Raw genomic sequence first — 23,198 nt, 5'->3', positions numbered from 1 at the left:
CCCCTATCCCCAGGGATAATATGATAATTCTGATGAGCTTTACCTCATTTGGGCCTTTCATCTTCCTGCATATTCAGGCCCCGATAACTCAAAGCCTCATTTAATCCATCCTTCCACCTCCATAGTCTCCATCTTTCCCCTTTCCCTACATTTCTGATCATTACATCCTCCAAGCCAAATCTCTCTTCAATCTCCTCTTCATACCTCCAAACCTTAAAATTACTTTATGTTCAGTTCTCTCAGTCATACACAGCTTGATAATTCATCTCTCTCCTGTTTGAGTGGTGGGATGAGGAAATAAGTTGCTAATGAAAAAGGAGAGAAGTGTATGGGCACTGTATGCAAGGGAGTGCGAGTGACTGGAATATATACAAAAACAGTGGGAAAGAAGGAAGGTGTAAGGGCCAAAAAAGAGGGTAAATATGAGATGGGGAGGAAGAGTACCAGCAATCTTCAGGGTAAACTAAAAAATGTTTAGTAAGATGATTAGTATCTGGAGAATAATAGAGGAAATGGGAACATCAGTGAAGGGGAGCATATAGGAATATGGTAACATTACTCATGACTCTGACATGATTAGCTGTGTGTTCTCTGCCTTGGGCATACTGGCAGCTTGATGGGAGAAGTACAGGAAAAGAAGGCAAGTTATGAGTTTAGCTGAAATACATACCGTTCACAGGCTTTGTGCTGCCATTATTTTTATTTACATCAGAGATAAAAATAATGATGATCATGGAAAGATATGAAACATTGTTTTCTTAATATTTTTGTTTAGGTTGCTTTTTGTTGAATATATGCTATTATTTCTGATTATAAATAGATGAATTTGATGTTTTTCAGAGTGCATATGGTAAGGAATTTATAGACTTAAGAGAGAAAGACGTATGGAAAGTATACAGATCTCCTGAAGTGCAAGTTACCTTAGGTCCACATCACTCTGAAGGGGGAACACTTCACTCACATGTCAGTGCTGTCTTGAAAATAGCAACAACTGAAAAATATCCAAATGAGTAAGTCAGTCTTAATATTGTATTTTTGTTAATAGAAAAAACTGAAGATTTTTTTGTGTGATAACTGGAAAGAATGAATCTCATAACCCTGAATATTTGATTATAATTTTCTTGTGCAAATAGTGAGGTTGTTAGTATTTTTCTTTTATTCATAAAAGGGCAGTGATCACATGCACTGATGTTGATGCCATGATTGTTTTGTCAGTTTCCTAGGCAGAGGTACATTTCATTGCATTTGTATCATTTATCTCTTAGTATATATTGACAAATTCCTAGACCTTACCTGCTTACTTATTATATCCATCCATCTGTTCTGTAGTCAACCATGTCTCCTCCTTACCTCAAACAAGATATTTGGTTAAAATTCTACATGGCCATAATATCATTCACCAATGCAACTGTACGTTTAGTTTCTTAAGGATCCATGTAACTGTATGTTGAGTTTTCTTCCATGTATCTTTCTTGCATCTTTTAGTTGGAGGGATAAGATACAAATTGGTTGGTTAATGTGTTTCTCACTTCAGACCAGCTAAAGTGGCCGTGGAGTCTTTTGCTGGCCTATCTGATAAAGAAGCTGTGGAATTGACCAATCAACTTGAGAGAAAAGCCACTGAATTTGCACAAAAGGGATTAGTTGTAATGCTAGAGCTCTGTCAGCAAGCACAGGTGAGTCTTGATTAAGTTTATTAGCTTGCAATTACTGACAGAAATTATATATTTGTAAAATGTTTAGCTGTTATGTTACCCATAGAATGAACTCAAGGAAAGACTGAAAATAAATTTGTCCATTGTAACCAACACCTGATTTCTCAGGTTTCCAGTAATTCTAGGACAAGATTTTGCTGACTGAAATTTTGTGTGTAATGCCTTAATTAAGAAGGGTATGGAAAGTTGTTTCGGGTCAGAATGGTTGACAAGATGATAGGCCTGCCAGAGAGAGAAATAGCATGACGAGTTTTGCTAGGCCAGGATAGTTGAGTGGATGACATGGCAGTAAAAGTGATTAGTACAGGTAAGCATAAAATATCCATAGTAAACTTGCAATTACTTTCCATTGCCTGTATTCACATGTACCATAAAACACACACAATCTTCCTGCAACTCCTCTTCACTCTTTGCAAACGTACAGTATCATCCACACACAGGCTTGTCACAAGCCACCACACCTTATCATCACACTCCACCACTACATCTCTTTTCCCTAATTTTGCTTTCATTTCTTATCACTCCATCCATATTTATGTTAAAAAGCCAGTGACATCATGCATCCCTGCCTCACAACCACACATATATTGAAACTTTTGCTCAATTCTCCATCCACTCTCATGTGCATTTGCTTTTTCACCACCCAGCATATCCTTGACACATCCAATAAAGCATTATTTTCTTTCTATCCTGAGAAAGAAAGTTTTTATTTAGAAAAAAATATTTAGGAAAAAAGATTATAGTCTGTTATGTGATAAAGATAAAAACTAAGTTTGTGTTTGTGGACTGAGTTCCAGCAGTCTACATTTATATGGGGCAGAAAGGGAAGACCAACCTAGGATAGGGAGGAATGCATAAAAGCCACCACATTGCTGGCCCACTATGCTGATAATTCCTCCCATCACTCAGGTGATTGTACCTTCATTGTTGACGCCTACCTTCTGTTTACTACACGACATACATATAGTGTAGGTGTAAAAGTCAGGCCATTGTTCATTTATTTCTGATGCTATTTCCCAAAGGTAGGAAAGGAGTTTTGTAAAGAAAAAATATTTCAGTTGAATGACAACATACTGTTATTGGTAGTTAATAACATATAGCATTCCAGATTCTTCATTTGATACCATATCTTTATTGATGAAAAAGCCATGTCTTTATCTATATCTCTGACACCTTTTCCAATTGGAACTCCCTCAAAGGGGTGGTCATGGCAACAGAGTCTCCATAACTAAAGAACTCCAGTGCCACTTCTTAGCCTTTAGTGCCTCACCCTTAACAGGCCACTGGCAGAGGGCAAGTCTAGTGCAGTATCTGCAAGGGCTCCAACCTAATGTTCGTAATAACGACTACCATCTAAAACTCCTACCTACTACTTCTACCTAATGTTTCTACCTAATGCTCCTGCTTAAATGTTCCTACCTATTACTTCAGTCTACTGCTCCTACCATTTTGCCAAAAAGCAGGGCTAGTGCATAGTGCTCACCACAGGAAAATCTAGAGTTATGAAGAATGAGCTGCATGAGTGAAGTGTTGTCAAGTGTTACAAATGACAAAGAGAGATTGTTTGCTTATGGACAGAGTGCTAGTAGTCCACATGTTAGTGAGGCAGAAAGAATAGACAGCTACCTGGATCAGAGGAGTGCAACTTAACCATGAAAGTACTGGCTCAGTTAGCCGATGTCACTAACCCTCCCGATACCCATGCGGGTAGTACTGGTAATATACCTCCCTGGTTGTTGGCTGCCTACTAACTGCTACCTACTGAAAAAAAGAAGCTGTGTGTATCTTTATTTATCATTTAGATGTGCATTTGTGTTTAGAATGCCTTGTTTATAGGCTGAAAACAGTCATCTGATAACTAAAGAAAGCCTTTCATCCTTTTAGTTGTCTTTTAATACAAGTGATTAAAGTATACCACTTTGCAGAACTACCTGAGTGAACATGCAAGACCTTATACAGACAGTATCTACGATGAAATGGTTGCAGGGATAGAGTCTCGTAAGAAAGCAAGTGAAGAGGCAAAGGAAAAAATCAGAAGGCAGCAAGAGATGCAGGAAGAAGCTCATCGTACCTTTATTCAAGAAGAGGTTGCTAGGTACCTTGTTATAAACTGATGTGCTGTAATTTTAAGTGTGTGCAAATACTTCTGATTATTTAGTCATCAAAATAAGAAATAAAAGATGTAGGAGTGGAAGCAGAAATCTGCTGGACTGCTTAAAGGGAAGTAGCTTGTGTGGTTGTGAAAGATGCGCTGAGAATGGAGACAGTAAGCATTCATACATAATTTGTGACTGGGAGAGGTTAGTACAGTACAGTTTACAGCTAAAGATTGATCTTTTGCTAATCTTTGTAACTTGTGATTTTGAGTATCTTTGTTAATTCACTAATGCTAAGGATGATTGCTTTGTATCTCCAAATCAGAGTAAAGATGAAGCTAAAAGAAGTGGAGCGACAAAGACGAGAGCAAAAGTTCCGACCATCTTTCTTGTCTGAATTTAATTGTGATAAACTGCATGGTGCTGATATATTAGATTCTTCTAGTCAAAGACGGTAAGTGTGAATTTTAGCTGCTTTGCACGGCAAGTTACTCAAGGATTGATTATTTTACTTCCTTCTTCCCTCGAACAGCTAAGCTATGGAATTCTCTTCCATCCTCCTATAACCTTTCTCCCCTTAAGAGTCAGGTGTGCAAATGCCTGCAGAACCCTAATAAATTTCTACTTTCACTTTCTCCCAATTATTTCTTTCACCTGTGATGGCCTTTGATTGAGGCATGTTTTACCTGTGCCATTTCGGTCTCAGCAAAAAAGAATTATAACCTTTCTATTTTGACCAGTTAGTATGGTTGTATATTTGTCTATCATCCTGGTTTTGTCATTTTAGTTAACTTTTGTATTGTAATCCTTCAAACACTCAGTTGCTGAGTTACATATATGCGAGCATGCATATATTTGAACGTTTAGGCTTATCTTTTTATCATACTTAGTTGCTTCTCTTGCCTTAGTGAGGCAGTGTTTGGAACAAACTATAACCTTATTTGCACATATCAGCTGCCTGGCTGTTTGAGTTAAATTCATAGGTACTGTTCTTGGCAGTTCTGGAAAATACTGAAGGGGTGTCAGTTGTTGTGTTATTTGTAATTGTGGCCTTTCTGTTGTTGTTGATATCTGCCGATAATGATATAACTTACACTACACTCACACACACACATTGTGGACTGTGAACAGTTGTTAAAGGGATGTAAGGTAGAGCATCCAAAAGACATAAAATGAAATTAAAAAAGTAACTTGATAACAGGATCGTAAGAACATACAGGAGGGTGAAAGGCGTGCAAGGAATAGAGTGAACTGGAACGATGTGGTATACCGGGGTCGACCTGCTGTCAATGGATTGAACCAGGGCATGTGAAGCGTCTGGGGTAAACCATGGAAAGTTCTCTGGGGCCTGGATGTGGAAAGGGAGCTGTGGTTTTGGTGCATTATTACATGACAGCTAGAGACTGAGTGTGAACAAATGAGGCCTTTGTTGGTTTTTTCCTAGCGCTACCTCGCACACATGAGGGGGGAGGGTGTTGTTATTCCATGTGTGGTGGGGTGGTGATGGGAATGAATAAAGGCAGACAGTATGAATTATGTACATGGGTATATATGTATATGTCTGTGTGTGTGTATATACATGTACACATTGAGATGTATAGGTATGTATATGTGCTGTGTGTGGACGTGTATGTATATACATGTGTATGTGGGTGGGTTGGGCCATTCTTATTATAATTATTATTATTATACTTGACCATCATTTCCTCTATCAACAAAACAGCAGCAGGAAATAGACGAAAGACCCATCCACTCACACACACATATATCTTTCTTTCTTTCTTTCGTACTATTCGCCATTTCCCGCGATAGCGAGGTAGTGTTAAGAACAGAGGACTGGGCCTTTGAGGGAATATCCTCACCTGGCCCCCTTCTCTGTTCCTTCTTTTGGAAAATTGAAAAAAACGAGAGGGGAGGATTTCCAGCCATATATATATATATATATATATATATATATATATATATATATATATATATATATATATATATATATATATATATGTACAACCCTAACCATAAACAAATTCAACAAATTACACATTATATCATTATATTATATCATCAGTAATTTATAAGTTTAACAGACATTACCGTTTATTCCTTTTAGACAAGATTAGAATAAAGTTTCATATCTTTTCAAATTTAATACCTTTTATAAAGTGTGATTTTATAACAAACTGTAAAGTTTTCTGGGAATTAAATTCATGTAAGTTCTTAAACTTTACAAAACTGTGATTATTTACTGTACACCAAAAATTCTCTGGTGTTTATAGACCATCGTAGAATAATTTCAGTCTCTATTCTCGCGTATTTATGCTCTTAGACTTATCACAGAGTGCTATTGAACGAAGAGCTCTGATTGTCTGTTAAATCAAGTGTAATCTATGGGTCTTTTTTAATACAGTAACACAATGTACAGATCATATTTTTTCTTTTAACTCCTTTATAACTGATCCCTGGGGATAGGGGAGAAAGAATACTTCCCACGTATTCCCTGCGTGTCGTAGAAGGCGACTAAAAGGGAAGGGAGCGGGGGGGCTGGAAATCCTCCCCTCTCGTTTTTTTTTAATTTTCCAAAAGAAGGAACAGAGAAGGGGGCCAGGTGAGGATTTCCCTCAAAGGCCCAGTCCTCTGTTCTTAACGCTACCTCGCTATCGCGGGAAATGGCGAATAGTATGAAAAAAAAAAAAAAATATGTACATATACATACACATAACATATACATAACTTATACATATATACACATGTACTTATTCATACTTGCTAACCCTCATCCATTCCCGGTACCACCCTGTCCCACAGGGAACAGCATCTTCATCCCGTGCATTAGTGAGATAGTGCCAGAAAACAGACGAAAAAAGGCCAGATCTGCTCACACTCGTTCTCCAGCTATCATGTGTAATGCACCAAAACTACAGGAAAGTTCTCATTTTGGTACATTTTATATGATAATTTGAGAGTGAAAAGTTTTGTGTTTTTGCACTCAATATTTCTGACGAGTGTGCCAGTGAATATCCCTTTTTTATTATGAAAACAATAAATGCACTTCTTTAAGATTCAGAGCACTTATATCATCCTAGAACTTGCACATAGTTTTAACAAAATCATATGTTTTATTCTCTTGGTGAGATGAAGTGACAATGATAAAGAGTAAAGAGGTGTTATATACCCCCAAGCTTAAAAAAACCATAGTGCGTCCCCTTCTTTTTAAATTGTGGCATTTCCCTCAGGAGAGCTTCATCTTTCTTGAATTTAAGGTTCCTAATATTCTGAGTGTGATTTGAAACCGGTGAATGATTTATTGACCAATTTTGCACATCTTTACCTATAAAGTATGGTATAAGATTTCTGTCTCCTTTATAAAACACTTTGAAAAGATTGCAATTAAATTATTGATGTTACAGTTATCTCCCCTATTTACCCATAAATATTATAGTAACCTATTATATCTTCTTCAGTTTTCTTTGAGAAATTGTATTGAAACTGGAAGAAGGCCAAGGTCAAGCCTTTTTCTCAGGAATGGCCATAAGATGAAGAATGTGATACAAAGCTGTTGGTAAATGTATAATGTAATCTGTACACATCTCAGTCATTTCAAACCCTCATGTTATATAATTGAGGCCAGGGAATTTGCCAGTGATTTTAAGTAATGTAATATAGAGAGAGATCTATGTATCAAGATAAATGGTATTATTAATGTTACAAGAGAGCCATGGTTATTTTGCTATTATAAATATATTTTTATATATTTTCATCTGTGTTTGGTATTTGACCAAATTGAGAAGAAGAGAAAATTAGGTATGTCATTACGGCCGTCAGCTGTCAGGAGATGTTAGCCAGATGGTAAGGGAATCTGTGTCTAGCCCAAATCTCAGTTAACAGAAGCTGTTATTCCACAGTTATCTGTCTTATTGGGCCTATGGGCTGATTATACACCCTTTAATGTGTAAGCGGTGGAGGTGGAAAGTAACATTAAGAGGTAACCTCTCTTAGCATAAATCTCAGATAGTGAACATCTAATCTCAGTAACTTTTCATCATATGAAAGGCATCAGTGGTAAGCTCTATGTTGGTGGCAGAAAACTCTTGTGACTTTAAAGAGTTTTTTTGTGTCATCTCTCATAATTACATGATACTTCCAATCTGCCCTTTATATCTTGAAATGAGGTTATCTTCAAACAAGAATGGCAGCACTCAGATTAGCTGTTGGCATCATCTGCTCTAGCTGTGTACAGTCACAATTTCATTCACTTTAGTGGAAATTTTACTGTTATCTTCTGTATTAGAGGGCTCCCTTTGCATGGATGTGGTTGCATAAGAGTAGTATAAATGAATGATGTTCAGCTTTAACAGAAGAAAATTGAGTTTATATTTTCTCTTACTGCTGATTGGGATGTTTTTCATTTGTGAGGTAAGAAAATTTGCTTCTTTCTGCTGACCTGTACATTTAAGTAGACTCAAAATTGTCTTAGTAGATTATTTCTGTTAAGAACCATATCACATTATAGAAACAAATAATGAGAGCACATCAGATTTAAAAATCAGAATGGTTTTTGTCTAATCTTTTGTATAAGGATATCATGGTTAATGGAAGTTGTAATTACAGGATGAAGAATCGATCATTATCTGAATGCAGTGTGGAGACTGGCCCGGGAGAACTATCAGAAAATGCAGTCATTCACTTCCCTCAGGCAGGAAAACAGGAGCGTGTAGTTGTTGTGGTGGGCTTCATCAAGGAACGTAGAACTCAAGAGTGCTGCATACTAGAAGCACGGGAGAAAGGGTCTATGGAAAGGAGTGTCATATATCAGTGGTATGTCAAAGCAAAACGAACTGGAAAGAAGGGAAACCATGTGAAGATTGGACAGGAAACCCAGCTTGAAAAACTGAATGGCAAATTTTCAGTCTTGGAGAAGGAAATGAAAACATTGCTGCGGCTATCTCATGATAATTTAGTTCATTACTGGGGAATGAAAGTTGAGTATCATCCAAATGAAAGCATATCTGTGTGTGTCCTACAAGAATATGTACATGGTACATCCATGACATACTTTTTAGACTGTAACATACCCCTGAATCACCTCCCACTCCTAAGGAATATCGCAGAGGGAACACTCCATGCATTAAGCTATCTACATCAGAACAATATTGTACATAGAGATCTTAGAGATTCCTGTATATATTTTGATAATCTGTCTCATCAAGTTAGGGTTGCAGATTATGGAGTGGAGAAAAGAATAGTTGAGCTTGTGGTAGAGTTTACTGACTTGCAAGTGCTGCCAGTCTACCCATTATCTCCTGGGCGGGGTGGAAAGAAAGGTGATGTTTATCGTCTTGGTCTTGTCATCCTTTCACTCTTCCTCGGTAAACGAGTTGATAAGGTAGGCCTTCCATTTTACTTGTTATTCATATTTATTTATTATTCTATATTATACTTGATCGCCATTTCCCACATCAGCAAGGTAGCACCAGGAAACAGATGAAGCATGGCCCATCCACTCTTAAACACGTATATATATACTTAGACGCTCATACACCGCACATATACATATACATGTATAATGCACTGAAACAGCTCCTTATCCACATCCAGGCCCCACAGACCTTTTCATGGTTTACCCCAGGCATTTCACTATCCCTGGTTCAGTCCATTGACAGCTTGTTGACACCGGTATACACATCGTTCCGGTTCACTCTGTTCCTTGCATGCCTCTAACCCTCTTGTATGTTCCGGCCCCAATCACTCGAAATCTTTTTCACTCTATCCTTCCACCTCCAATTTGGTCTCCTGCTTTTCCTTGTTCCCTCCACTACTGACACATATATCCTCTTTGTCAATCTTTCCTCACTCACTCTCTCCATATATCCAAACAATTTCAACACACCCTCTTTTGCTCTTGCAACCACACTCTTTTTATTACCACACATCTCTCTTATCCTTTCATTACTTACTCGATCAAACCACCTCACACCACATATTGTCCTCAAACATTTCATTTCCAACACATCCACCTTCCTCTGTAAACCCTATCTATAGCCCATGCTTTGCAAGCATATAGTATCGTTGGAACTACTATTTCTTCAAACATACCCATTTTTGCTCTCTGAGATAATGTTCTCTCCTTCCACACATTCTTCATTGCTCCCAGAAACTTTGCCCTTTCCCCCATCCTGTGACTCTCTTCCATTTCCATCGTTTCAGTCGCTGCTAAGCCCACTCCTAGGTATCTAAAGCACTTCACATGTATGTGCGTAAATGTGTATATCTGTGTATGAGAGTGGATGTATATTTCTTTGTCTGTTTTCTGACACTACCTCGCTAAGGTGGGAAACGGCTACTCAGTATTATAAAATCAATATAAAATATTATTTTCTTGCATTACCCTGTCTCACTATTTTATATGAATGAACAACTTCATGCAGCAAACTTCTCAATTGGTTAATGTTTCTAGAATTAATTTCTGTAGAGCATGCTTTGGATATTTGCCTATCCTTTACAAATTTATGATATGTTAGGTTCTTTTCCACCATCTTTGGTTTTCTTATTGTATTATATACAGGCATCTTGCATAATTTTGTTTATATTTCATTTTCTCTCCTCTGTGGCCCATCCCAGAAGCCACAAGATACTTCTTGGGTATAGGTATATTAGGTCAGGATCATTCCTACCCTATCAAAATTCATCAGGAAGCTCCCATTTGGTTACCATCTTTTGGTCAGTCTTCAGTTCACTGAAGCCTTTTACTTAGCTAAAGAGTTTGCTTTTGATCAATCAATGACTGTAACCATATATCTTCAGCTTATGTGAAAGGTCTCACAGGCTAATATTTTTTTCTGAAAATTTAGCTGTTCAACATCTTTTTATGAAAATGCTTTTCCTTACAGTATTGGGCTCTGGATGGAGAGTTAGTGAATTACTCATGATGTCCTTACACAAAATCTTGTTTTTGATGTTGAGTTCTTGTGGGTTACTATAAGCTCATATCTTAGTTTTTGGGCAAGAATGAAACCATTCAATTTTGAAATAGTCCCATTACCATCCATTCTTGGAAGTTTTCATCAAGGCCAATGCCTTATGCCCAGTTAATTCCTAAGAAACCTTTTAGATTCCACCAGAGATTACTGAATCATTTTTTTTTCAAATTCATGAAAACTTGGGACTCTCTTTGGCAAGAAATATCTTAACATGTGCCAAGAAATCAGCACTGTTTGCTCAACCTGGGCTTTATGCCAGAGCACAAGATTTAGGAAAGGTGGCCTCTGCTATAGCCTTTCTCATAAACCTTTCATTGCAGGAAAATCAAATAAAGGTATTTAGATTTTTGTCTATAGTCTGATTTGAAAGATGTTGCTCCAGCCCTACTACATCAAGTGGATATGCTGTTGTTGCTTGTGGGACAGGCCACAGAAGAGAGAAGTGTAGGTTTTTAAGGTGGATAAATCTTTCTCTCCAAGTCGGTGTTCTGCAAGCAATTTTCCTAATTTTTTTGTTCTTTTCTGGCTTTCCCCTCCTTTGCTGATTAAACTTTCCTCTGTACATTTTGTACTGCCTTCAGATGTTATTATGATCTGTGAATTGTGAGCTTTGAATAGTGGGTAGCAGGTTGGCTGGTGATGTCAACCTGGTGGCAGTCACTGACTGCTGAAAAGGGTGAGTGAATGAGTGGTTTCTCACCAATTTTATAATGGTAGGAATGACCCTGACATAATATGCCCTAAGCTTAGAATATCTTTTTGCTCATTGGGCACTACCTTGAGGAGAAAGGTTTCTCAGCCTTCAAAACCTATGTTTTTACCTCATACCCCAAGAGCATCAGAGAGAGCACTTGTTCCTAGATTGGGGAAAACATCCTTTAACCCTCTAAGCAGTGAGCATTTACATGTATTTTTCCTTCATTTATTTCTTTGGGTGAATATAAGTATGTTTAAAGGTATAGTATTCTTGACCATATTGTTTGGATGAGTCTTTGGGCCTTGAATACAAAAGGAGAAGGTGGATGGGTTAGAAATAGAATGCCTGAGGACAATATGTGGTGTGAGGCAGCTTGAATGTAAGGAATGACAGTGTAAGAGAGAGATATGGAAGTAAGCACAGTATGTTTGAGAGAGGTGATATGGTTAAGACATAGAGAAAGGGTGTGTAAAGAAGGACTAAGAGGATCCATGTGACAAAAGTAGAGGGAGGAAGGGGGAGAGGGAGACCAAGAAGGTGATGGATGGAATGAAGGAAGCTTATGAGTATTGGAGCCTGAACATTCAGAAAGTGGAGAGGCATGTGCAGGAAAGAATTAATTGGATTGATGTGATATGTAGGGGTTACAGTGCTGTCATTGGGCTAAATTATGGCACATGAAGCAGCCAAGGTATCTCTATGGAATAGTATATGGGGCTCGGCTATGAATGATACAGATGCTCCATGACTTACAATGGTTTGACTTACGATTTTTCACCTTTACAATGGTGCGATAGTGATATGCATTCAGGAGAAACTGACTTCGAATTTTGAATCCTGATCTTTTCCTGGGCTAGCGATATGTGGTACGATACTCTCTCATGATGCTGTGCAGTGGCAGCGAGCCGCAGCTTCCAGTCAGCCACGCAATCACAAGTGCCTTCTACTATCTATTCTTGAGCCTCATCAAAAGAGAGAAATTGATGATCCTGTCTATGTAGCATCCTCATCATCTAGCAGTTAATTTTAATGTTATATGCTTCAAACATTCTTTAGGCCCAGTGTGCTTTCAGCTGTGTATGTTAATATTGAATTCCTATACAAATTTTTTTCAATACAGTATTCAATAAATTACATGAGATATTCAACACTTTATTATGAAATAAGCTTTGTGTTAGATGATTTTGTCCAACTGCAGGCAAATGTAAGTGTCCTGAGAACGTTTAAGGTAGGCCAAGCTAAGCTATGATGTTTGATAGGTTAGATGTATAGTATTAAATGAATTTTCAGCTTATGCTGGGTGCATCAGAATGTAACCCCATTGTAACTCAAGGAGCACCTGTACATTACAGATGTCAGATTGAGAGTTGGTGTATATATACAAGACTTTTGTTCGTTTGTTCCTGTTACAACCTCACTAAGGTGGGATACGTTATAAAGGTATTAGGTATAAAGGAAATTATACTTATTTCTGTATGAACTATGAATGTACCTGGGTAAGACTAACAAAAGAACACTTTATTTTTTGTGATCAGTTTTCTTCTAGGCAGACAGAAATAATAATTCAAATCCGTGCTGTAAATGAGTGAAAACTGGATATTATAACAGAAGACCCAACATGTAGAATTTTAAAGGGGAAACCATTACTAGGAGAGTAAGATTGGACACTCATAAAGTCATTACATGTAGGGAGTTATCTAAGCAGTTTGTCCAAGTATTATTTTCCCCCATAAATTGTGTCAGCTTTTCAGTGGATCCCCAAGTGACCAATTTGCTTTCTTGCACATTTTATTGCCTCTTTGGTATGGGATCTTATGTTTACTATTTCTGTATTCAGTGTCTACATATATAAAAACTATGAAAAGAAAAAATTCACTACCAGTGAATACAATGCATATTCTTGAATAACAGTTGAATGAATTATACACCCACATTTTATAGTATGTTGCTTCTCATTCTCCTTATTGTATTATTTACTCTAGCAGTTACTAAACTGATCTATGAGATTAAAGCCTGCCCTAGTTCATGCTCTATAGACCTCTCTCTGTCAGATATTCAAATCATAATGTCCCTTGTCTGTCACCTTTTTGTTCTTCCATCTTTCTTGTGAGTGTGAGATGTTCAGAAATTTCATTAAAAATAGCTGTGCTGATTTATTTTATGATGTGTTCCAGCTTGTGTTCTCTTGCATTTGCTGAAGCCAGTATTGTGTTGACTAATACCTTCAATACCCTTAAGCCTTTAGACTTGAGGAGTTTAAGAAGTTTCCAAAAGGGAGTTTAAGAAGTTTCCAAATAATGTACATTTCATGTGTGTGACAATTTAGTCTTACTGAAAAGAAAGGAAAGAAACCTTTCCTTTTTTTCATCCTAAAGATTTCATCAGATGAGAAGCACAAGTCTGTGGTATCAAAATCTTAGAACTGAGAGAAGAGACAGTATATAGTTTTAAAATAAGCATTACTTCCTGTAAGGTTGGTCAGATGGGTTTTAGAGGATGGAATGAAATAAGAATTTCATGTAAGAAAATTGAGTAAAATTAGTTCATGACTTCTTTTTTAATGGAATGCCATCCTACCAGTAAGAATGCTTAGCTTAGAGTCTGGCTAAACATGGAAGAGCAAAGAGATTACTTTACAAAAGTTATAGCACCTTGCTAGCCCTCTGTGACCTTGGATTGGATTATAAAATTTAGGCTTATAGCCAAGCACTCTGTGAACTTGGGTATAATTCATAGCCTAACAGGCTTTTAAAGAAGAATATTTCCTGTACACCTTGATGTTTTTGTATTATGAATTGTATGTGTAACACTGAAAGTAAACAGGAGGGGTATCTATTTTGCAGATTATACCAGTTTTATCACACAGTTTAAGTAGTACTCTGCGAGACTTCATCCAGCGGTGTTTAGAAATAAATGAGCAAGAGAGATGGACAACAGAACAGCTTCTGACTCACTCATTTATTAGATGTTCATCTGATGAGAAATCTCCAAATAAAGATCAAGTGGCTGAAGTAAGTAGTTTACTATTTATGTCTATTCGCTGTTATTAACTCTGTTCCCCATACCTTGGGATGGAAAGTAAACTAAGTGACATACAGCCACTCAGTTTACTGCTGTACATTTTCTTCCTATGTCCTGTGAGTTAAAATGAAGCATGAAATTCCTTGTTAAAATAAATGCTTCTTACATTTCTCTTTTTACAATAAGTTGATTTGCAAAATAAGACCAAGGTTTCTGTTCTCCACCTCTCACAGAATGAATGCAATTAATTTTTTTGGCATCTTCATCTGAAATGTATTAAGGCTTAATAGTTTTCTCTATTTGTTTTGTTTGAAGTAGTACCACGTCATTCTCTGAAGATGGGCATGTGTAACAGGGAACAAATAGTCAGAAACATTTTTTAAGTGAAAAATTCTCAAGCATTTTTCATAACTTTATTTTGTGTTTTTGCAACATTTATTATAAATATTTTGATTTGCTTTAAGTGTGGGAAGTCAAGTAATGCAATCAGTCGTTGCTTCTAATAGGTGTCTCCGAGCAGCTGTGAATCTCAAACAGAGGATGAAGAGGGATGCCATGAAGTTGGGGTTGAGTCACCATCTGAGGTCTTAAATCATCTTCCCTCTCACCTCAGAGGTTACTCAAGACTACATCAGGAGTATGACATCCTTGAGTTGTTAGGAAAAGGAGGATTTGGCTTTGTCTATAAGGTAAGATTGTATACAGAATGGTTCTCGTAATCTTAAGAAAAACAAACAGCGAAGCCTCGCTGTATCCAATATAGTGCATATAATGTGCACTTTCATAGAACACACAATGCCCTCCAACAGCAAGGATTAGAACCAGGACCTTTTGCATGACAGATGGGAATGCTAGTTGCTTGGATATGATCATAGCCAAGTGGTTAGCATTCCCAGCTACCACTCAAAGGTCTTGGTTTGAACCCTTGCTGTTGGAGGGCATTCCTGACTGTGACGTATTCACAGGCTGCCCAGGGTTGAGTGAATAGGTTTGAATCCTGGTTATGGCAGTCAGTCAATAGTCAACCCAGCTGTTCATCCACCCCTAGGGGTTGGCCTCAGGCCAGGGTATATATATATATATTCTTTTATTATTATTATTTTATTATTATTATTCCTGTTGCTACCCCACCCCACAGGAAGCAGCATTGTTTTCCCTGCTTCAGTGAGGTAGTGCCAGGGAAACAGACAAAATAAGGCCACATTCGTTCACACTCATTCTCTAGCTGTCATGTATAATGCACTGAAACCACAGCTCCCTGTCCACATCCAGGCCCCACAGACCTTTCCATGGTTTACCCCAGATGCTTCACATGCCCTGGTTCAGTCCATTGACAGCACGTCAACCCTGGTATACCACATCGTTCCAATTGACTCCATTCCTTGCATGCCTCTCACCCTCCCGTATGTTCAGGCCACGATCGCTCAAAATCTTTTTCACTCCATCCTTCCACCTTCAATGTGGTCTCCTGCTTCTCCTTGTTCCCTTCACCTCTGACACATATATCCTCTTTGTCAGTCTTTCCTTGCTCATTCTCTCCATGTATATATACCCTAGCCTGAGCTAGGTACCCATTTTATCAACCATCCTCAAGGGGTGGATGAATAGCTGGTGTGACTGTGGATCGACTGCCACAATCAGGATTTGAACTTACAAACTTGACCCTGAGTGGCCTGTAAATGTGTCATGGTCAGGATTGCTAACTGCTACACCATGGGAATCCTTAGTAACAGTTATATTTTGATTTTGATAAGATTTTGTTTTTATTGTCCTTGTGTTTTCTTATGGTTGATCTTGCAGGGGGTCATATTGTTCATGAAAGTGCACTCTCTTTTAAGTGTAACTTTATGTTCAAGACATATAACAGTGACTAAAAAAGTGACAGTGGAAAAAAATCTTTGCAAGACTTTGCATGACCATGTTAATCAACCACCATTTGCGATTTTAATATGTCCATGACCACTCATTGCTGACAGGTAATGGGGTTTCAGGGTAACAGATTGTTGTCCAATCCATTCTTAAAAATATATATATATTCTTTTATGTGTTTACTCACCTATTGGTGACCACTGTTTTGATTGAGTACTGCATTATAGACATAGATCTTTTGGTTTATTGAAGGCTGTTTGGATAAACTTTTTTCTTTAATGACAGGTTCGTAACAAAGTTGATGACAGAACGTATGCTTTAAAGAGGATACAGCTTGACCAACATAGTGAGACTGTTAGAAAGAAGATTATTAGTGAGGTAAAACTTCTGTCATCCCTCAATCATGAAAATGTTGTGCGCTATTACACTGCCTGGATTGATGAGTTTATACAGGTAAGATAATCATACAGAGTATATCTTACCATATAGAGGTTAATTTTATGTCTGTATGTGTAACATTTCTGATTGTGTATGGATCCTCATGTGCTCAAAGACTTGGAACTGTACAACACAGATGAAGCTGAAGCAGGATGAGATGTTGTAGTTTATTTGGAAATATCACATATTTCTCTGCACTTTCTGTGTGTTAGAAAAGGATAACTTGACTGCAGAAACTATGAAAGATTTCACAGAACATGTGAAACCCATTGTAGCTGATGGTGTCACTTAAGGTTGTAGTGTTACCTAGTGTAACTTTTAGTGGCTCTGCCTATGCATGCTCTTCCTCATGGTGTATTGACTCCTTGAAAGAGAGAAGAGTAATGGATGATCTGAACTCAGTCTTTAGATTTTAAAACAGATCAGTGACATTGACAGTGGAAATTTCTTTAAGAGATATAGTGATAGAGCAAACCAGAGGACATGCCATGATATTAAGCCTGAAAATTGTTAAAACAGTGTAAACAAGTACTTTTATAGCATAAGAATGGGTGAATGGAATAAGATGACATAGTACATGGTTAATTCAGAGAGCATAAATAGATATAAGTTGTTCACAATGGAAAACATTCAAGAGATGAGATCCCACTTGTGTAAAGCTCCCTCCAAATTGAAATCACCCATCACTAGTACCTGGTCTCCTTTATCAAAACTGCTGACACTCACTCAGCTGCTCCCAAAACATGTCTCTCTCCTGAACTTTCTTATGGCCAGATGCATAAGCACAAATAATCACTCATCTCTCACTATCCATTTTCATTTTTATCCATATCGGTCTAGAATTTACTCCTTTCTTAGCTCTTATCCTGCCACCAACCTAACTCCTAAGACATTTCCAAACCATTCTTCCCCTTTACCCTACATCTTTGTTTCACTTAGTGCCAGAATATTCAGGTTTCTTTCCTGAAACATACTATCTATCATCTCTTCTCATCTTGGTTACAGATATTTTTTTTTTTTTTTTTCTTTTTTTTTTTTTATACTTTGTCGCTGTCTCCCGCATTTGCGAGGTAGCGCAAGGAAACAGACGAAAGAAATGGCCCAACCCCCCCCCCATACACATGTACATACACACGTCCACACACGCAAATATACATACCTACACAGCTTTCCATGGTTTACCCCGGACGCTTCACATGCCTTGATTCAATCCACTGACAGCACGTCAACCCCTGTATACCACATCGCTCCAATTCACTCTATTCCTTGCCCTCCTTTCACCCTCCTGCATGTTCAGGCCCCAATCACACAAAATCCTTTTCACTCCATCTTTCCACCTCCAATTTGGTCTCCCTCTTCTCCTCGTTCCCTCCACCTCCGACACATATATCCTCTTGGTCAATCTTTCCTCACTCATTCTCTCCATGTGCCCAAACCATTTCAAAACACCCTCTTCTGCTCTCTCAACCACGCTCTTTTTATTTCCACACATCTCTCTTACCCTTACGTTACTTACTCGATCAAACCACCTCACACCACACATTGTCCTCAAACATCTCATTTCCAGCACATCCATCCTCCTGCGCACAACTCTATCCATAGCCCACGCCTCGCAACCATACAACATTGTTGGAACTACTATTCCTTCAAACATACCCATTTTTGCTTTCCGGGATAATGTTCTCGACTTCCACACATTTTTCAAGGCTCCCAAAATTTTCGCCCCCTCCCCCACCCTATGATCCACTTCCGCTTCCATGGTTCCATCCGCTGACAGATCCACTCCCAGATATCTAAAACACTTCACTTCCTCCAGTTTTTCACCATTCAAACTCACCTCCCAATTGACTTGACCCTCAACCCTGCTGTACCTAATAACCTTGCTCTTATTCACATTTACTCTTAACTTTCTTCTTCCACACACTTTACCAAACTCCGTCACCAGCTTCTGCAGTTTCTCACATGAATCCGCCACCAGCGCTGTATCATCAGCGAACAACAACTGACTCACTTCCCAAGCTCTCTCATCCCCAACAGACTTCATACTTGCCCCTCTTTCCAAGACTCTTGCATTTACCTCCCTAACAACCCCATCCATAAACAAATTAAACAACCATGGAGACATCACACACCCCTGCCGCAAACCTACATTCACTGAGAACCAATCACTTTCCTCTCTTCCTACACGTACACATGCCTTACATCCTCGATAAAAACTTTTCACTGCTTCTAACAACTTGCCTCCCACACCATATATTCTTAATACCTTCCACAGAGCATCTCTATCAACTCTATCATATGCCTTCTCCAGATCCATAAATGCTACATACAAATCCATTTGCTTTTCTAAGTATTTCTCACATACATTCTTCAAAGCAAACACCTGATCCACACATCCTCTACCACTTCTGAAACCACACTGCTCTTCCCCAATCTGATGCTCTGTACATGCCTTCACCCTCTCAATCAATACCCTCCCATATAATTTACCAGGAATACTCAACAAACTTATACCTCTGTAATTTGAGCACTCACTCTTATCCCCTTTGCCTTTGTACAATGGCACTATGCACGCATTCCGCCAATCCTCAGGCACCTCACCATGAGTCATACATACATTAAATAACCTTACCAACCAGTCAACAATACAGTCACCCCCTTTTTTAATAAATTCCACTGCAATACCATCCAAACCTGCTGCCTTGCCGGCTTTCATCTTCCGCAAAGCTTTTACTACCTCTTCTCTGTTTACCAAATCATTTTCCCTAACCCTCTCACTTTGCACACCACCTCGACCCAAACACCCTATATCTACCACTCTGTCATCAGACACATTCAACAAACCTTCAAAATACTCATTCCATCTCCTTCTCACATCACCACTACTTGTTATCACCTCCCCATTTACGCCCTTCACTGAAGTTCCCATTTGCTCCCTTGTCTTACGCACCCTATTTACCTCCTTCCAGAACATCTTTTTATTCTCCCTAAAATTTACTGATAGTCTCTCACCCCAACTCTCATTTGCCCTTTTTTTCACCTCTTGCACCTTTCTCTTGACCTCCTGTCTCTTTCTTTTATACTTCTCCCACTCAATTGCATTTTTTCCCTGCAAAAATCGTCCAAATGCCTCTCTCTTCTCTTTCACTAATACTCTTACTTCTTCATCCCACCACTCACTACCCTTTCTAAACAGCCCACCTCCCACTCTTCTCATGCCACAAGCATCTTTTGCGCAATCCATCACTGATTCCCTAAATACATCCCATTCCTCCCCCACTCCCCTTACTTCCATTGTTCTCACCTTTTTCCATTCTGTACACAGTCTCTCCTGATACTTCTTCACACAGGTCTCCTTCCCAAGCTCACTTACTCTCACCACCTTCTTCACCCCAACATTCACTCTTCTTTACAGATATACTTTAATATTTAATGTTTCTTCAATCTTATAATGGTATGATATATTAATGAGCATGTGATGTTTGTTCTAAGGATCAGAAAGACAACTTCCCCAGTGTAGGAGAGGACTCTGCAGATTCAACAACATCCTATGGTGTGGAAATCTCTGACAGCTCTCAAGTACAACCTAGTTTGTATGACACTTCCAAAGACTTAAGCAAAAAACAGTGTGAAGAGTCAGGTCAGTAATAGAAAGGATAAATGAATCGTTGTTCCTAATAAAGTGTTTTTAGAATGTAAAAAGATCCAACTGAATGCCTTTATCAAGTTCTTTTCTTTTTTAAAAAAGACTGCAGATTATGGATAAGACCCATATAGGCAGAATGAATCTATAATCATTGAGATTGTTTCGGTGCCAGGTGACAGTCTTTTTTGATGAATGTACTTATGAGAGTATCAGTATCAATTATGCCTTCACTCAATATTCATCAGGTTGGCTCTTGCACCTTCCACCATGTATGATTCCTACTAGCCTAATCCCTAACTTTTTTTCATGCTTACATCCCTCTTAGTCTATAGACATACACTTTATCTTCCACCTTACACTGGTCTTTATTTCTTGCATTGTGCTCATACACACCTTAAGTTAATTGTGCTCATACACACCTTAAGTTAATTGTGCTCATACACACCTTAAGTTATACTTTTTTGCTTCTACTTTCTTTTTGTGCCCAAGCTTTCTTAGCATTTTTTTTTTATCTTGAAGGCTCCTGTCACAGACAGAAGTCCACATCAAGGCTGGGCCTTAATTGAAATGTAGAAAGGATTATGAAAGGGAAAAAGAGAAGACAAGGGAAAGTATTTACAAATTTTGGAGCAAGTTAAAAACCTGTCTTTTACAATGTGCTAGGTCATAATTAGCGGGAGAGATATGAGAAGGTAGAGAGTTTCAAAGTTTCAAGATGTAAGGAAAAAAGTTATCAAAACAGCCCACCCTTGAGTTAACAATGGCCACATAGGGATCATGTGATGCAGGAGTTTGCTGCGTGTTGTGTGGTCTAGCTAGTGGTGGCAGCACACAAGTAGCCAGTTCTTGGGAGCAAAAACCAAAGTGATACCAATAAATGAGAGACAGTGAACCAATATTGCAGCATGGGGCAAGATGGCCTAATTTGGAAGTTAGCCTGGGAGAGTTTATAAGTCAGACTGCTTTCAACTCAACTCTATCAAGTAAGGAAGCAGAGTTAGAACCACTGCAGAAGTGAGAGTAGAACTCCATACAAGGGCAAATCATTCCTTTGTATAAATGGAGCAACTGATTAGAAGAAAAGAAGTTTCAACATCTAAACAGGATACCCAGTTTCTAAGAGGCAGATTTAGCTATTCCTATAATGTGGGGTCTCCAAGAAAGAGTGGATGTTACAGTAATACCAAATATGTTCATTCAGTCAGTAGTTGGAATTACAGAACCATCAAAAGAAAGGTGAGAGTCATCAGGAGTTTTCATTAGAGATGTGTAGAAACTGGGTCTTGGCAGCATTAGACTTAAGTTGATTACATCTACCCCACTGAGATATCCTGTCCAAGTCCAAGTTTATTGAGGAAGCTGTTTCAAGACGAGATGCAGATCAAGTGAGAGAAGAAGGAGCAGAGTTGAAAAATGTGGATGAATGAAATGTTGAGTAATTAGCATATGAGTGCATTTGATTATTTTTGGAAAGAGAGGAATTGTTCAAGAAAAAAAAGAAAAACCTGTTGGGGACAGGACAGACCCCTGAGTGAACCGCTGTTGATGGAGAAAGTGGGGAGGCTGATCCATCAACAACCACAGAGATGGGTCGGCCAGAAAGGAAGCTAGATATGAAGGAGCCGAGTGAGGGAGGGAAGCCAAAAAGGGGATAACCATTCTTCATTCCATATCTTTTGATTTTCACATTTTTAATGCTATTCACATTCCATGTACATCAATATGAAATACTCTTTGGAAATCAATCTCCACTGTTTGCTGTGTGTTTCATTGTATTGCTACTCATGTTCAGTCATCATCCTTTTGGAGCATCCATTTTCTCCCTTTATTCAAGTCATCTTAGTGCCGTTTTTTGCTTTCGTAATCACTCTTTACTCTTTCATATCTTAAGCCAATTTTCATGTTCTGTTTCACTGAGAAAGTAAGGTTTTACAAGTTTGTTCATGATGCAGTAGAGATGTTTGCCAAAAAAACTTTAGATATCCTATTTTGGTTCTTGTCTTTGCAGCATATTGATAGTGTACTTGCAGTGTTATGATAAGAACACAGTAGTACAGTAAATTTTATACACAGAAACTTCTGCAATTCCCCAATCAGTTGTTGCTAATTGCAAGTGTAGGTTGCTTTTTACCATTATCAGAGAAATTAGTATGTCTGCCTGAGAAGGCTTGGGTGTCCAGTAAAGTTGATTTCTGACGTTCATAGGTTTTGATATAGCACGGGTTTGCAGTAGCTCATGTGAGATTTCACTTCATCATCATGCTCTGATTTTTCCTCCAAATATAACTTCTTTCACATCATCTTTGAAATATAGAAAAACTAAGATGATTATGAGTAAACACTTTTGTCTTTTGCTAACAATAATGATTTTCCTTGATGTTTGATATTGCTCTTTTTAAGTTGAAACCAATTTAATTTTTTCTTTCAGCTAAACCAGATGACTCTGATTGGAGCATTATTTTTCAAGATAGTGTGAATCATCCTAGCTGCACAGCAAAAGCACACTTCAGTGATGAAAGTGATGAGGATGATGATGACTGGCTGATGGGTAGTCTGAAGTAAGCTAAAATTTTAAGAAAGGATACCATGAACTGGTAACATCTGTTTTGTTTTTATTTACTATTGTGGTCTTACGGTCGCTAAGAGTTATTTTTAGGAGGCTATAGCATTTTCTTTTCATGTGTGGTAGAATATGATTTTTTTTTGTTAAAGAAAGCAAGGAAAAACTGAAGAGGAAAGTAA

General features: G+C 38.2%; 1 protein-coding gene across 2 annotated transcripts in view; it reads left to right on the top strand.

Annotated features, from left to right (window-relative positions):
* Positions 1 to 23,198, top strand: part of Gcn2 (eukaryotic translation initiation factor 2 alpha kinase Gcn2) — a 70,990-nt gene that overhangs the window by 7,859 nt on the left and 39,933 nt on the right. Inside the window, exons 3-12 of one of the 2 annotated variants that reach the window (XM_071673588.1) lie at positions 841 to 1,010; positions 1,535 to 1,676; positions 3,641 to 3,810; positions 4,137 to 4,265; positions 8,417 to 9,191; positions 14,326 to 14,493; positions 15,010 to 15,192; positions 16,658 to 16,825; positions 20,303 to 20,450; positions 22,885 to 23,014. In XM_071673588.1, the coding sequence (XP_071529689.1) occupies positions 841 to 1,010; positions 1,535 to 1,676; positions 3,641 to 3,810; positions 4,137 to 4,265; positions 8,417 to 9,191; positions 14,326 to 14,493; positions 15,010 to 15,192; positions 16,658 to 16,825; positions 20,303 to 20,450; positions 22,885 to 23,014 (2,183 nt within the window). The remainder of the gene's footprint in view (positions 1 to 840; positions 1,011 to 1,534; positions 1,677 to 3,640; positions 3,811 to 4,136; positions 4,266 to 8,416; positions 9,192 to 14,325; positions 14,494 to 15,009; positions 15,193 to 16,657; positions 16,826 to 20,302; positions 20,451 to 22,884; positions 23,015 to 23,198) is intronic. The other variant, XM_071673589.1, reaches the window with a different exon arrangement.

This window comes from Panulirus ornatus, chromosome 19 (genome assembly GCF_036320965.1).
Source record: "Panulirus ornatus isolate Po-2019 chromosome 19, ASM3632096v1, whole genome shotgun sequence".
NCBI classification, from domain to species: domain Eukaryota; kingdom Metazoa; phylum Arthropoda; class Malacostraca; order Decapoda; family Palinuridae; genus Panulirus; species Panulirus ornatus.
This window is presented reverse-complemented; position numbering and strand designations above follow the sequence as displayed.